At 41.4% G+C, this 17,169-nt stretch overlaps 1 protein-coding gene across 1 annotated transcript; it reads left to right on the forward strand.

The window, feature by feature from the left end:
- Nucleotides 1-155: 155 nt before the first annotated feature.
- LOC145418158 (beta-alanine transporter-like) lies at nucleotides 156-16,082 on the forward strand. The gene is made up of 12 exons (XM_080286680.1): nucleotides 156-191; nucleotides 581-714; nucleotides 1,799-1,922; nucleotides 3,948-4,051; nucleotides 4,712-4,866; nucleotides 6,412-6,580; nucleotides 9,180-9,318; nucleotides 10,204-10,382; nucleotides 10,795-10,960; nucleotides 13,745-13,864; nucleotides 14,618-14,706; nucleotides 15,947-16,082. The coding sequence occupies exons 1-12, from the start codon at nucleotides 156-158 to the stop codon at nucleotides 16,080-16,082; spliced, it is 1,551 nt and encodes a 516-aa protein (XP_080142806.1).
- The last annotated feature ends 1,087 nt before the right edge of the window (nucleotides 16,083-17,169 follow it).

The following is a 17,169-nucleotide window of genomic DNA, read 5'->3' on the forward strand; positions in this document are numbered from 1 at the left end:
CACACACACACACACACACTCTCCATACAATTTCCTCAGCTGTAACACCATAACTACAGTACTAACAAGCATAGATCACAACCTCTCCCTTAAAATGACCACAGTTGCAATACAAGTCGCATCGTAAACCATTCCATTTCCGGTACAGTGACGCGATGGTTGCAAACGAGTGTGCAACGAGGAAAGACGATGTAAGGGCGGTACCATTACAGTCCCGAGAAGAACAGAGCAGTGATGTGCAGGGGAAGGAGGAAGGCGAGGAGAAGTCAGATGAGAGGATGGAGGAGGTGCTGGACGCCGTGGGGTTTGGGTGGTGGCAGGCTCCTCTCTTCGGTGTCGCCATCTTCAGTGAGTGGCGAGGACTAACGAGCCTCAGGGAACGGAGCATTAGGTCTATACCCATGCCTGAACAAAAATAATAATCATACTACTGCTACTACCACTACCACTGCTTGTATGTCAAATTTTTCGCCTTGATATCTACATGGTTTGTGTCAGTAACATATAAGGGGACACTGAAGTACAATGTCCAGAATAAATCGCAAATGAATAGGTGCTACGTAATGTGCAATCCCCGCAGGCTCATGTTGCTTATATTAGCGTGTCCACAGTTCACATAGTGGGAGTAATACATCTGCTGGGCACCCCACTCTACAGCGCCCCCATGGCCTTCCACTGCACTCTGGACAACACCTCACTCCCTTCCAATACCAGGTAAAGCATCATTATCACCATCATTATCAATGTCATTACTGTCACCGTCACTACCCCACCACCACCGCTAATTATATATATATGTGTGTGTGTGTGTGTGTAACTGACGATTTTATTTATAGTAAAAAATTACAGAATTAAAAGAATAGTGCATTATTTTCATGCTCTTAATTTTAGTTCTACGTAACGGACAGAATTATTTTCAGCATATGCTCACATGCGCATCAACACAAGCTCGTCAGCCAATACATTTTGCTACTGTGCTAAGCTATTTGTATTTGACTTTTTTTACGGCTTGAAAAAGGTAAATGGAAAAAATTATTTGGAGAAATTGCAATTTATTTGCTCTGTGTTTATGGTGTTGAGATTAAGAACTAATCCTTTCCCCAAGACTCAAAAGGCACTGCAATCCTGAATAATCTCTCTATCTAGTTACAACCAGACGCCTTAATTTCGGAAGGGGTGGCCACAGAAAAAATCGCTCCCACGTCATCTTGTCCGCCATCAAGCTGCTTTCTCTTCAAATGACACTCCCTAGCTCATGCACCTCTCCAAGCCATCCCTCCTTAAATAACTCGGTCTCTCTCTTCTCCCACCCCCCTCACGCACACTCTCCTAGTCAGTCTCTCAATCTCCACTCCACATGATCTGAATAAACCTGAGTAAAGAAGCTGTTGAAAGGTGTTGAGAAAAAATGAAACTTCCTCATTTGGCTGACAGTATTTTTCTGTGTCAGCGAGTCCGACAGCAAGTGCCTAGGTAAACAGCTAGTTGAAAGGTGTTGAGAAATAAACTTCCTGATTTTGCTTACGTATTTTTCAGTTAGCGAATACGATAGCAAGTGCCTGGGTAAATAACTAGTTGAAAGGTGCTGAGAAATAATGAAACTTCCTGATTTTGCTGACGTATTTTTCTGTGTCAATAAGTAGGACAGCAAGTGCCTGAGTAAATAACGAGTTGAAAGGTGTTAAGAAATAAACTTCCTGATTCTGCTGACGTATTTTTCCTTATTTTACTGACGTATTTCTCCTCATTTTGCTTACGTGTTTTTCCTGAGTTTGCTGACGTGTTCTTTCTGTGTCAGCGAATACGAGAGCAAGTGCCTGGGTGAGGGGGAGGTGGTGGGCAATGGGAGCCACGCTGGACCCCCCTCCTGTCCCGTCCCACACTACGACACCACCGAATTCCACTCCACGACCACATCAGAGGTACAAAATCCATCCCAGGTACAAAATTCATCCCAGGTACAAAATTCACCTCAGGTACAAAATCCATCTCAGGTACAAAATCCATCTCAGGTACAAAATCCATCTCAGGTACAAAATCCATCCCAGGTACAAAATTCATCCCAGGTACAAAATTCATCTCAGGTACAAAATTCATCTCAGGTACAAAATTCACCTCAGGTACAGAATTCATCTCAGGTACAAAATTCATCTCAGGTACAAAATCCATCCCAGGTAGAAAATCCATCTCAGGTACAAAATTCATCTCAGGTACGAAATTCATCTCAGGTACAAAATCCATCTCAGGTACAAAATCCATCTCAGGTACAAAATCCACCTCAGGTACAAAATCCATCTCAGGTACAAAATCCATCTCAGGTACAAAATTCATCTCAGGTACAAAATCCATCTCATGCAGTCAAAGATACAATTATTTTCCCAGTTCCATATGAAGAAAATTTACAGCTGGCGAAATGCACTGAAAACCCCCTATCTATGGTAGTGTGTATTTCAGATGGTTCAATTTTTCCATATATATTCGTCAGACTCTGGGGATATACTTCTCTCTCTCTCTCTCTCTCTCTCTCTCTCTCTCTCTCTCCGTACTCTCTGGACCAATATCTAGAAAACTTATTATTGTCATTATTATTATTTTTATTATTATTATTATTATCATTATTGTCTATATTAATAGTTATTATTATTATTATTATTATTATTATTATTATTATTATTATTATTATTATCATTATCATCATTATTATTATTATTATTATTATTATTATTATTATTTATGAACGTAGAATAACTTAACCTAAAACTAAGCACCTCTTTTCATCCAGTTATTTTTCACCTTCCATTCACAAGGCCAATCTGAAAGTACTTAAGAAGATATAGGAAAATGAGTCCAGAGAGTGAAAGTGAGGCCAGAGAGTGTAAGTTAGTCCAGAGTGAAAGTGAGTCCAGAGAGTGAAAGAGAGTCTAGAGTGAAAGTGAGTTCGGAAAGTGAAAGTGAATCCAGAATGAAAGTGAGTCCAGAGAGTGTAAGTTTGTCCAGAGTGAAAGTGAGTTCAGAGTGAAAGTGAGTTCAGAGTGAAAGTGAGTCCAGAGTGAAAGTGAATGCAGAGAGTGAAAACGAGTTCAGAGTGAAAGTGAGTCCAGAGAGTGAAAGAGAGTCTAGAGTGAAAGTGAGTTCGGAGAGTGAAAGTGAGGCCAGAGAGTGAAAGTGAATCCTGAGTGAAAGTGAGTCCAGAGAGTGTAAGTTTGTCCGGAGTGAAAGTGAGTCCAGAGAGTAAAAGTGAGTTCAGAGAGTGAAAGTGAGGCTAGAGAGAGAAAGTGAATCCAAAGAGTGAAAGTGAGGGTAGAGAGTGAAAGTGAGTCCAGGGAGTGGAAATGAGACCAGAGAGTGAAAGTAAGTCTCTCAAACACTAAAATGCCTAAAACACAAATGCCAAAAACACAAAAATGCCCAAAATACACAAATGCCAAAAACACACAAATGCCAAAAACACAAAAATGCCCAAAATACACAAATGCCAAAACACACAAATGCCAAAAACACAAAAATGCCCAAAATACACAAATGCCAAAAACACACAAATGCCAAAAACACACAAATGCCCAAAATACACAAATGCCAAAACACACAAATTCCAAAAACACAAAAATGCCCCAAACACCAAAATGCCCAAAAACACAAAAATGTCCCCAAACACCAAAATATCCCAAACACAAAAATACCCCAAACATCAAAATGCCCAAAACACAAATGTCCAAAACAAACAAATGCCCAAAACACAAAAATGTCCAAAACACACAATTGCCAAAATCACAAATGTCCAAAACAAAAAAATACCCCAAACACCAAAATGCCCAAAACACCATAATGCCCCCAAACACTAAATAAACAATAAAATCAACACCAAAAATGCTGTAATATCCAAAGCAGTAATAAGCCTACAACACGAAAATGCCCCCAGCACAGTCATGCCTTCTTTCCCCCCTCAGTGGCACCTGATTTGCGAGTGGGCGCCCCTTCGTTCCATGTTCCAGGTCGCCTTCAGCATCGGGGAGGCGGTGGGCACGGTGCTGGGGGGTCATATAAGTGACAGGTGAGGCTGTGGGTTTAAGGGACTAAATCCTAAGGTGAACTATAAATACAGGGTTAGAGGGACATATAAGTGACAGGTGAGGATGTGGGTTTAAGGGGTTGAATGCCAAGATGAACTATAAATACAGGGTTAGAACTAATAATAATGGGTTAGATCATGCATACAAGTACATATTTTAAAAGTCGGAGCAAGTCAGTGAAGTTGATTGTTTACTTCTTTTTTTTTCGATCGTTGTTTCGTTGGTAAGGTGATGCGTAGGATTAGATCTTAGGTGAGGGTGTATTTAATTGGATGATATTCTAAGATGCAGCTAAGAAAACAGGGTAATATCATAGCTACGTTGTGATTTGAGTGATTTCTTTTTTCTCAGTTTTAAATTAGCCGCCACAAGTGCCTGACAGTGTTGATTCCTTAGTTTGCATCAAATCGTTTAGTGGTAGACCTTCGCTTGGACTCTAATCTAGGTGGTATGAGGTGACTTTTTTTTTTCAGCTTTAAATTAGTCATAAGTGCCTGTGAGTTTTGATTCCTTAGTTTGCATAAAATTGTTTAGTGGTACACCTTCGCTAGGACTCTAATCTAGGAGGCATTAGGCGATTTTTTTTCATCTTTTAATTAGTCACAAGTCCTGGGAGTGTTAATTATCAGCTCCCATTACAGCCTGGGTCGCCGCACCACAGTTCTGCTGGGATCTGTGTTAAGCCTTCCAGCCTGTCTCATCATGGCCTTCTCTCCCTGGTACACCCTCGTCCTCTTCATGCGATTCGCCATTGGTGTAGCGGCCTATCTCATGCTGGTCCCCATCTACACACTCGGTACGTATGAGCCTGAGAGTGTTAATACTTCTTCATGAAATAGCCTCAGTGGTAGGCCTAATATTTCCCTATTAAAAAGTCTGAGTGTCAACATTCTCCTCGTTTACACACTCAGTACGTATGAGCCTGAGAGCGGTAATCCCCGTAAAAAAATCCTCAGCGGTAATATTCCCCCGTAAATACTTCCTGAGAGTGGTAATATCCCTCCGTATAAAAAATCATGTGTTGTAATATACCTCCATCTACACACTCAGTACGTGGGCTAACTCTATACACTGGTATTATCTGTATTAAATGTGACCTTACAAAACACTGGACCTTCATTTGTTGGCTTGGCTGGAACACTACACCTTATTCTCTCTCTCTCTCTCTCTCTCTCTCTCTCTCTCTCTCCTCTTAGACGATTTTGTTCAACACACGGTTAAAAAAAATCTTACTTCTCAACCACTAAAAATCTCCCCACATCACTTGTATATATAAATAATTACGTCCTCGCGGTGAAGTGGTTTAATGGTTTCCTCGTTAACATTCTCTAAACGATGTGATAATAAATCCTGTCTATTTTGTTTTTTTGGATCATTTTTGACTACTGTATGTAATGTAATGTATGGGATGTATGTAAGGTGTGGAATGTAAGTAAGGTGTGGAAATATGTAAGGTGTGGAATATATGTAAGGTGTGGAATGTATGTAAGGTGTGGAATGTATGTAAGGTGTGGGATGTATGTAATGTATGGGATGTATATAATGTATGAGATGTATGTAAGGTGTTGGATGTATGTAAGGTGTGGGATGTATGTAAGGTGTGGGATGTATGTAAGGTGTGGAATGTATGTAAGGTGTGGAATGTATGTAAGATGTGGGATAAATGTAATGTATGGAATGTATGTAAGGTGTGGAATGTATGTAAGATGTGGGATATATGTAATGTGTGGAATGTATGTAAGGTGTGGAATGTATGTAAGGTGTGGAATGTATGTAAGGTGTGGAATGTATGTAAGGTGTGAAATATAAGTAATGCATGGGGTGTAGGCAGAGCACATCCAAAAGTTACATGTGTTTCGTGAATGATGGCCAAAAATCTCCCACTCGTATACTTAAACCGCTGAGTGGAGTGCAAGGTCCCTATTTTCGACGATAATTTCTGGAGAGAGATGGAATGTGTTTAGCCTTCCTATATTATTGACCCTCGTGCGGTGTGGTGCAGCGAGAATCTGTCCCTTCTCCCCTTGAGGCTAAGATACGAATAAATGTGTAAGTGTGGAAGATTAAATTGGGAGTGTGTCGTCCTGTCTCGGCTACCTCTCTCTCTTTGGAGAAAGCAGCCTAGGTATATAGATAGATATCACTGCTGACTGCACTCTGTAACATGGGATGCAGGCAAATCATTCCTAATAACCACAGGCGATCTATAAATGACAATAAAGAATTAGGGGTTTGCACTCCACGTTTCGATTTTAGGCTGAAGCATATGATCTTTATTTACGAGTACACTTTCCATCAATTTGTTTTACTAATACGAGCTTGAGTTTCTTGTTTTCGACAGTGATGGAGTCCTGTCCTGCTCGGAACCGAGTGTCCATCACAATCAGCTCTTCTTTAACTATCAGCATCTCCCTCATGGGTATGGGAGGAGTGAGTCTGCTTGTGAGGGATTTCAGGCATCTCTTGCTCATCTGCGTCTTGCCCAGCGTCTGCCTCATCCCTCTGGCAGCGTGAGTAGCAAATGAAGTCCTTGATATTTTGCTTTTAATTCTGTGTGTTTTCTTCGGCTATCCTCCTACCCGTGACGGTATAAGGAACGCAAGGCCTAGAGCTGTCTTCTGCTTCCTGTGCCGTTCCCTCTGTCTGCCTCATCCCTTTGGCGTGTGATAGTTTCCAGTGATGAGTTTTAACATTTTAGCTTCGGTGCCTCCAGCAGACTTTAGATCTTAGAACATTAGGGGGACACTAAGGCTGAGTCTGTCCCTTCCTCATCGAAAAGCCTTCCCTAAGCTCAATATAATGGTCTGAACTTAGCAAGAATCAAATAACAAAAATACGTCCTGAATTGAAGGGATTAATTTTGTGTTTCCCTCGGTTTTCCTCTTACCTTTGACAATGTGAGTGAGGAATGTAAGGACAGGCGTGATTTCCTTTTCCACTGCGCTCTACCCTCCGCTTATCTCGCCTGATGGGAATGTGGGTAAATGATTCAGGGCCTTTTTGTTCTCCTTTCATTTTCCTTATACTCTTAGCTACATGAAGGAGCGTAGGTACCCGTGTAAGGCCCTTTGTGTTCAGTTCTCTGTGTGCTCTAGCGTCTTCCTGCCTCATCCTCTTGGCAATACAAGCAGGAAATAAAGCATCAATCGCCAGCTGTTGTTCCTCGATGTTGTCACTCTTCCATAACCCTTTGGAAGTGTGGGTAAAATATGAAAAAACTATGAGCTCTGTTCTCTGTTTTTCCTCAGCCTCTGATCGTGTTGTTCCTCTGTGTTTTCACCCTTGGCACAGTGAGTAAGAGGTGCAAGGATTCTCAACTCTCTCCTCTAGTTTCCATGATTCCATTAGCATTGTCAGTAAAAGAATATGGGAACTAGAGTGTTGTATTCTTATGCTTTGTCTCTCTTTTGTCTGTCTAGTTTCCTTAGCAATGTGAGCAGATAAGCCAGTACTTGATTGTCTTCTTTTGTTTCTGCGCGCTCTGCCTGTCCCCTCTGAAATTTGGGTAGAATAATCATCCCTAACGCCTGTTCCTAAGAGATTTATTTGGTTTATCTTACCGTCCTCTTCTATGTTACTTAGATTAGTCTAATATCGCCATACTCTGCATATATAGCGCTGGAAACTATATTAGCCAGCCGCATCCAAAAATAAATCGCTAACGAAGAGGTGTAAGGGAGATTCATTACCTGACGGGACTACAGGGTTTTGTCTCTGTGATCCTCTTGGCAGTGTATGTAGAAACTGCATTAATTGATCGTCAGTTGTTGCTCTCTCTCTTTCTCTCTCTCTCTCTCTCTCTCTCTCTCTCTCTCTCTCTCTCCTATTTTCCCCAGACAAGTAAGGGACTGGAGCCATCTACTAATATTCTGTCCTCTCCCAGCTGTCACTGCCTGCCTCATCCCTTTAAAAATGTAAACAGGAAAGACAGAATGTGGTTTTATGCATCTGCGAACTGATACAATGTAGCCGACAATATTACATCCACTTATTGCACTAAGACAACCCCTATGACGATCCACCGATATATATAAGCATGTAGCTTAGGTTACGGTAATTTCCGGGTATGTTTAGAAAGTATACTAGTTTTTAGAGTAACCCTGCCTCTGCTACGGCAATATTTATTTTACTTCTGCCTACGTTATATACATGAGCACCGCGGACAAGCGCCTCATAGTATCTACCTTTTTACCTTTACCTGTACCTATATATTTTTCAAGACGATTTAGCTTCACTGCGATGTCCTATTTTTTGTCATGCTACTTCCCTCTAAACAATTTCTGTGACCAAAACGTTTACATCAGGTATAAGAGCAGCTGTTATGAGAGCCAAAGTGGTGGTCAAGTAACTGGTCTTGTGTTTGAAAGGTTGCGAGTTCGTGCCCTGCCTGAGGTATGGAAAATTCACTGATCTGCATTTGCTTCGCTGATTTTCCTTAACACTCATCGACATGTCACAGAAACACATCCCGATCCTACCATCACACCAGTCCCCAGTGAGACCGCTTTGGCATGGATTCAGTATGGACGGTGGGTACTGGTGCAGAAGTGGTGACATGTGAAGGTGGTTGGCATTTAGAAGAACTAATGGGCTTCAGGAGCGGACCGTCAAATTTATGCCAAGAGTGGGCTATTAAAGAAAAAAAAAAAAAGAAAAAAAGAAAAGAAAACGGTAGTGAGTCGAACTTCAGGGTAAAGCTGGGACCCGGTAAAAAATTGCTTTTATTAACCTTGCGCAGATTTTTTTTTTTTTTTTTTTTTTTTTTTTTTTTTTTTTTTTTTAATGTGTCCGACTCTGGGCATAGGCTTCACAGCCTGCTCTCGAGGCCCAGTAGTCCTCCTACATACCATACACCTCTCTACATGTCACCACTTCGGCGCTAACACCCACCGTCCATATTGAATACATGCTAGGGCTGTCTCATACAGGACTGGTGTATTGATATTAGCGGGGGTATTTTTACGACATGTCGGCGGGTCTTCTGGTAGATCAGTAAAGTCTGCTTTTTATGAAATTCAAATCCTTAAACTGTTCCCTGCCCCAGCCGGGATTCGAAGCTGATAGACAGTGCTTCTATTTTTTTTCTCCTTTTTCTTTCTTTTCTTGCAGCGTGATGAACGAATCCCCACGTTGGCTGGTGCAGCGTGGAAGGAATGACCAGGCTGCCAAACTGTTAACCAAGGCCGCTCGCATCAATCACGTCAAATCGTCACCTGTACTTGATTCCTTCATCCACGACCTCAAGAAAGTACGTAAGACCTAACCAAACCAAACCTGATCTGACCAAATCAAACCAAACATAACCTAGCGAAACCAAACCAAACCAAACATAACCTAAAGAAACCAAACCAAACCAAACACAACCTAACGAAACCAAACCAAACCAAACATAACCTAACGAAACCAAACCAAACCAAACATAACCTAACGAAACCAAACCAAACCTAACCTAACCTAACCAAACTAAACCTAACCCAACCTAATCTAACCTAACCAAATCTAACTTAACCAGACCTAACTAAACCTGCCCTGATCACACTTAACCAAGCTCAATGTAATCTATAACCTAAACCTCCGCATCAGTGACACCAAAGACCTGTTTGCTACAAGAGGTGTGGCACTGTGTCATTTAATTTTCCAACTTCAGGTGCTTTTTTAAACTCGAGGGGTTGGATAAAGCCTTCAGTAACATTTCACTATTTGGGTCTCTCTTTCTCACACACACACACACACACACACACACACACACACACACACACACACACACACACACACACACACTGGTGCAGTGGTAACGCTCTCGCTTGCCATCTGGTAGACGGGAGTTCGCGCCTCGCTCAGGTTGCGAAAAGTTTCACTGACGATGTGGGTGGTTACTGTCCCCCTTGAGCAAGGGGACGGGTGTGTGCATGTGTGAAGGTCACAGCCTTGCCCTTAGATCGGACTATATGAGCTCTCAGCTCCCTTCCGGGAGGGTAAAAGCTGACGATCACGACCATCACGTGATCCTGACCGACCCGGTGAATTACACACACAAACTCTTGGCAGGACCCGAAGCTTAATAAACTCGTCTGTAAGTAGCGAGCATAAACCAAGAATGGATTAAAGTGTCCATTTTCACATTTGCCGGCAGGACACCGTGACTAAAAGTGCCACAGAAAAAATGGCACCAAAGACGGGCTTACTGCAGGAGATGTGGCACTGCGTCAAGTCCCCAGTTATGCGTCACATTCTCATCTCAGCGTCACTTCTGTCATTCGCTAACAGGCTGCTCTTTCTCGGGATGCCGCTCAATGCTCCCAACATCACGAGGTAAGACAAAGTTAACATACATATCTTATTAGTTTTATAGCTTAATAGGAGCATTCAGAGAGCGCATACCACCCTCAAGTCAGCACACCATCCCCCATTTCCTGGTTTTCTTGACCATGATATTGGTCTTTGATTTTTTTTCTCCCTGAATTTAATCGATGTTTAGAAAATCGTGATAAGAGTTGATAAGCATAAATTGATCTCTTTTGCTTTTGCTTATTCTTCATATAGGCATATATATCATCTTCTTCTGCTTCTTCTTTTTCTTCTTTTCCTTCTGCTTCTTCTTTTTCTTCTTCTCCTTCTGCTTCTTCTTCTCCGTCTTCTGTTTCTTCTTCCTCTTCTCCTTCTGCTTCTTTCTCATTTTCTTCTTTTTCTTCTTCTTCCTCCTCCTCTTCCTTTTCTTCTTCAGGACGAGCACACAGCAGTACGTGATCTTCCTAGGTGTGGCTGACGGTCTGGCTATATCCTCTGCTTTGGTGTTAATGAGGTGGTTGAGGAGGAGAGTAGTGACAGTAGCCTCTCACCTGCTGGCCATTGTACTGCTTCTGCTGGATGTCACTCTGTCTCTAGGTAAGGTATCTGCCGTAACATCTCTTCGTTTGTGGTTTATTTTGCAGCTTCTCCTTATCATTCTCTATATCGTTGTAATATCGACATAAACCTAAGAATATTCTGATTATCTTTCTAATTTGAATGATTGGTTAAGCCTTAAAATGTGGAGTGGTAATTGTATTAGTTACCCCCCCCACCCCTTCTTCCCCATCTTCCTTATTTTCCCCATCTTCTCCCCACCTTCCCTGTCTTCTCCACCCTCCCCATTTTCCCCCTCCTCCCCATTTCCTCCATCTTCCTTATTTTTCCCATCTTCCTCATTCTCCCCACCTTCCCCAACTTCCTTATTTTCACCATCTCCCCATCTTCCTTATTTTCCCCATTTTCTCCCCACCTTCCCCATCTTCTCCACCCTCCTTATTTTCCCTCTCCTCCCCATTTCCTCCATCTTCCTCATTCTCCCCACCTTCCCCATGTTCTTCACTCTCTCCATTTTGCCCCTCCTCCCCATTTTCTACAGTTCCTAATTTTACCCATCTTCCCCATCTTTCTCAGGGGACACGTGGCACAGATGGGGCCTTATGATGGGGATATATATGCTCATGACTCTAGTTTATGAGGTAAGGAATGAATGCACTATTACCCATTAACTCTTACCCATTAATTTTTGCCCATTACCTTTTAGCCATTAGCTCATTCTCATTATCTCACACATTACCTGACCCATTATATCTTACCCATTAACTCTTACCCATTACTTCTTACCCATTAACTCTTACCCATTATTTTTTGCCCATTAACTCTTAGCCATTACCTTTTAGCCATTAGCTCATTCTCATTATCTCACCCATTACCTGACCCATTATATCTTACCCATTAACTCTTACCCATTATCTGACCCATTACTTCTTATCCATTAACTCTTACCCATTAATACTTGCCCTTAAACGCATCTCATTACCTCACTCATTAAATCTTACACATTAATTCTTACTCATAAAATCTTATCTATTCAATCTTACCCATTAACTCAACCATTTTTTCTTACCCATTATTTCTGACCCATTAAAACTTATCCTATATCGCTAACCCATTATCTCTTACCCATTAATTCTCACCCATTACCTTTTACCCACTAACTCAGGCCCATTAACCCTCACTCATTAATTTTTAATCATTAACCCTTACCCATTACCTCTTACCCATTATCACAGACCCATTAGTTCTCACCCATTAACTCTTGCCCACTAACTCTTATCTATTACCTCTTACCCATTACCTCAGTCCCATTAAGTGTTACCCATTAATTTTCACCCATTATCTCTTACCCATTAACTCAGACCCATTAACTTTTACCCATTACCTCTTACCCATTAACTCAATCATCATCCCTTACCCATTAGCTCTTTCCCACTAACTCTTATCTATTACCTCTTACCCATTACCTCAGTCCCATTAACTGTTACCCATTAATTTTCACCTATTCACACCTACCCACCAACTCTTTTACCCTACAGCTTCCAGTGGTCAATTTTTCTCTTTCTTGTTCCTACCAGACGATTTTCTTCAACTCAGGAAAACCCATTGATTTTGAAGGGGTTAATGAGAGGTGCGTCAACCCCTCTTAGCCAAAAAAAAAAAAAAGAAAGAAAGAAAAGAAAATCCCTGCCATGGTTATAGTCTCCCTGGTTTTCTATTCTCCTTTTATTTTCTATCTATCTATATATTGTCAGACGCCTTAATCCCGTAAGGGGTGGCCACAAACAAATCGCCTCCATGTCGCCCTGTCCCCTCCCCCATTTTCATTGCCCTGCTCCCAGCTCACACCCCTCTCTCTCATGTACCTCTCCACTCCATCCCTCCACCTCATCTTCGGTCTCCCCTTCCCTCTCCCCCCCTCCACCTCACTCACATACACTCTCCTCGTCAGTCTCTCGCTCTCCATCCTCTCCACATGTCCTTTTACTTTAAGCTGAGTGAAATCGTCTGGCGTCAGCTGGGATAAAATGCTTGAGTTATTCCCGTGTTCTCATCGTTAAGGAAGCTCCCTAGCACCTTTTCCTAGGCGATTTAGTTTACTTATCACACCTGCCTGTCCTATTCTCTGTTATAAGTCCTTCAAACGTCGCCATACGCTGCATAAATATACCTACAAAGGGATATTAACCATCTAAATCCAAAAAATAAATCGCTAAGGAAGAGGTGTTAGGGGGTGACGAGAATACAGGCCTAGTATTGGAATGACTTAACACAGAAGATGACGGGAAGACGTGATAAGCAAACTAAATCGCTTATGGAGAGGTGTTAGCGGGCTTCCTTAAGCGATAAGAGATTTGGTTTCTCTTGACGATTTTATTCTGCTTTAGACCTGAATCAGAGAGAGAGAGAGAGAGAGAGAGAGAGAGAGAGAATTTGATGTTGCAAAGAGAGGGATAGGAGTAACAGACGAGAGAGAGAGAGAGAGAGAGAGAGAGAGAGAGAGAGAGAGAGAGAGAGAGAGAGAGAGAGAGAGAGAGAGAGAGAGAATCTGATGCTACAAAGGAAGGGATAGAAGTAACAAACGAGAGAGAGAGAGAGAGAGAGAGAGAGAGAGAGAGAGAGAGAGAGAGAGAGAGAGTCAAAACCCCGCAATATGAAATTACTTTGATGAACGGAATTGCATAAAGAGATTAAGACACGAAGCTCACCCTCTGAATACCATCTTTAGACAGGAGTAAGAAAAATAAAGACAACCTCCTCGGGGTGAAGGGGCAAAAATAATAAAAATAAATAATAAATAATGAATCAATAAAATCGGTCCATCGCAGGTCTCCTTGGTGTACTTCGTGGAACTGATGCCAACTGTAGTTCGCTCTCGAGGCGTGACCATGTTGGATTTATTCGGCTGCCTGGGAGAGTTTTGTGCCCCCTTCATTACCGATTTGTTGGTGAGTCATTGGTGTCTCTGTCTATCTGTCTGTCTATCTATCTGTCTACCTGTCTATCCGTCAATCAGTCTATCTATCTGTCTGTCTGTCTGTTTATCTATTTGTCTGTGTCTTTGTACCTACCTACCCACCTACCTATCTATGTTCTATCTCTCTCTCTGCCTGTCTATCTATCTATCTATCTATCTATATCTTGTTTATGGTGTTATCTGTTTACGTATCTATGCATATATGAATCTATCTATCTATCTATCTGACGACGATGACGGTAGTTAATAAAGATAACACAAATAACTAATGATGGTGTTAATTATAATCCTGTATTTATGAGACCGTTAATAATGATGATAAAGATAATGATAATAAAATGATACCTGCTAATGATGGTGATAATTATAATGCATTAATTTGATAATGTTTATAATGATGATAATGATAATAAAATGATAATAATTGCTAGACACAGTGATAATTATAATGTTGTATAGATGTGAAGATGTTTATAATGACCGATAATGATAAAAATAATAATAATAATTGCTAATGCTGATAACTATAGTGCTGTATTCTGAGACGATGTTTATAATGACCGATAATGATAATAATAATAATAATAATAATAATAATAATAATAATTGCTAATGATGATAACTATAATGCTGTATTTATGAAACGATGTTCATAATGACTGATAATGATAATAAAATAATTGCTAATGAAGGTAATAATTATAATGTATCAATGTATGGCCAGGTAATCCAGGTGTGGTGGTCGGTGGATGCAAGCTTCCTCGTAGCTGCTGCCATCGGGGGCGTGGCCTCCTTCCTACTTCCGGAAACCAGGTGAGGTGTTCTAAGCTTCGGAAATTAAGTAACTCCTCTTCCTTAGCGATTTATTCTGCCTACATATCTTGTGTGTTACTGATGCAAGCTTTTCATTGCAACGATATTATAGGCGAGAATATTCACGTGCAATACGCAAACTAAATCGCTAAGGAAGAGGTGTTTCGAAATATCCTATACTAGTAAGGCTGGTATTCTCGTCGGTAACGGAAGCTCCCTAACACCTTTTCCTAAGCTATTTATTTTGTTCATTACACCTTACAATCCTCTTCCGTCTTACAAAAATCCTTTCAGTATCGCCAAACTCTACATAAATAAGGAAGTAGGATATTAACCAGATGTATCCAAAAACAAATCGCTAAGGAAGAGGTGTTAGGAAGCTTTATTTATTTATTTTTTTTTTTTGGAGGGGGGTACTTTATTTTTTTGCTGTATGTCAATCACAATTCTTTATAACCACGAATCAATGTTTAATATTTGTAAACACTGCTAAACATATATCTGTAAAACCGTGACGCCATTATTTTTGGTATTTATTCTTACCCTCTCTAAACGAAAATGATTAAATAACGTCGTCGGGGTGAAGTGGCTGACCCCGTAAACTCCCGTGATTCTGTCTGTCTGTCTGTTTGTCTCTCTCTCTCTCTCTCTCTCTCTCTCTCTCTCTCTCTTCAGAGCAGCTATGGTCAGCTTGGGAGACATTTTGTAGTGCTCTCTCTCTCTCTCTCTCTCTCTCTCTAACTTTTCCAGTTCAGAAAGCTGTCCTAAGAATTAACCCCTTCAATCCAGCACTTTATTTTCTTTTACATCACCTTCTCTATCTCCAGACGATTTTCCTCAACTTTTAGAAGAACCCATAAGTAGCGGAGGGGTTCATGAGGGCTCTATTTAACCCCTGAGCTGAGTAAAATCGTCTGCAGATGTCAAGAATTATACAAAAAAAAAAAAAACTTAAGTAGGTAAATAAACATCTCAAGACTTTTTTTTTTTGAAGGAAGAAGGAACCAAAGGCCAGGAGTGGTCAAGAGATGGCGAGAATTTGAGATGTTTCGTGGGTAGTGAAATAACATCTATCTATCTATTTATCTATAGCCCGACGCCCTACTCCCGCAAAGGGTGGCCGCAGACAAAACCCCTCCAAGTCGCTCTGTCACCCACCATTTGACTGCCCTCCCCCCAACCCACTCTCTCCTCACTCATATACATCCTTAATAGTATTTTTTGTTTTTGTTTTTTTTAGGAACCTTCCCCTCCCGGACACCGTCAAGGACGTGGAGGAGAGGCACTACCGCAGAAGGACCCAGGGACTCCTCCAGAGCACACCTAAAGTCCCTACCTACCACACCACCACCACCACAGTCAACCACACACCCTAACCACAAAGTCCTATGACTGAGTGATAATGGGGGGGATCAAGAGGACATGTATTCGAGAGAGAGAGAGAGAGAGAGAGAGAGAGAGAGAGAGAGAGAGAGAGAGAGAGAGAGAGAGAGAGAGAGAGAGAAAAAAAATCATCAGCGGACTTATCTACAGGGTCGTCCATAAATAGCTCGTCACTAGAAACTCTCCCGGCGGTATCTTAAGTGCTGTAAGGACGGCTCAATCTGCGGGTGAGGGCGTGGGTGAGGCAGTGGGAAGTGGAAATGAATAAATAATGAGGGTGGATATTTTGTGGCGAGGATGTGGCAATGGGAAGTGGAAATGCATAAATGAGGGTGGATATTATGTGGGCGTGGGTGTGGCTGTGAGAGGTGGAATGAATAAATGAGGGTGGACATTTTGTGGGCGTATATCTATATGTGTGTATCAGTCCATTTTAGGGCCACTTCAGGGCCGGGCCTTAACTTATGAGGGAGAGTGATGGCCAGAATTAACCCTTGCCCATACTGGCGATGTACGACTGGGGGAAGGGTGGTTGTTGGAGGGGTGGTGCATGGGAAAATGAAAGCACTGTTTTGTCTATGTTTATATGTGTCAGAGGCCCGTATTCTTGTCGGTTAATTAAGCTCCCTAACAGCTTTTCCTAAGCGACTTATTTTTGCTTATTACACCTTCCTATCCTAGTCTGCGTTACGTTAATCCTTCCAACATCACCATATTTTCCAAGTGTAACGGAGAAAAGGATACTGATTAGCCATACCCAGTAATAAATCGCTAAGGAAGAGGTGTTAGGGAACCTGCTTACCCGAGAGTATGGGGTATTTCGTCTATAGAATTGACGGGGAAAATATATATGAAAGATAATGAAGTAGCGTCCTATACTCTTTTCACTCTAAATTGGCCCAAAATTGCCATCTCTCCATCTTACATACTGAGTTATAGCAATAGATTAACACTATAGTATGATGCTAGTCACGAAGAAGTGTATTTCTACAACAACAGCTTATAGAATAAATCGTAAATCTGTAACGAAAGATGAAGTACAATACCTGAAGTACCTAGACAGTAAATCGTAAATCTGTA

This window comes from Coenobita brevimanus, chromosome 112, assembly GCF_032717465.1.
Source record: "Coenobita brevimanus isolate Jiangsu-jjx chromosome 112, ASM3271746v2, whole genome shotgun sequence".
In the NCBI taxonomy this organism is placed as follows: Eukaryota; Metazoa; Arthropoda; class Malacostraca; order Decapoda; family Coenobitidae; genus Coenobita; species Coenobita brevimanus.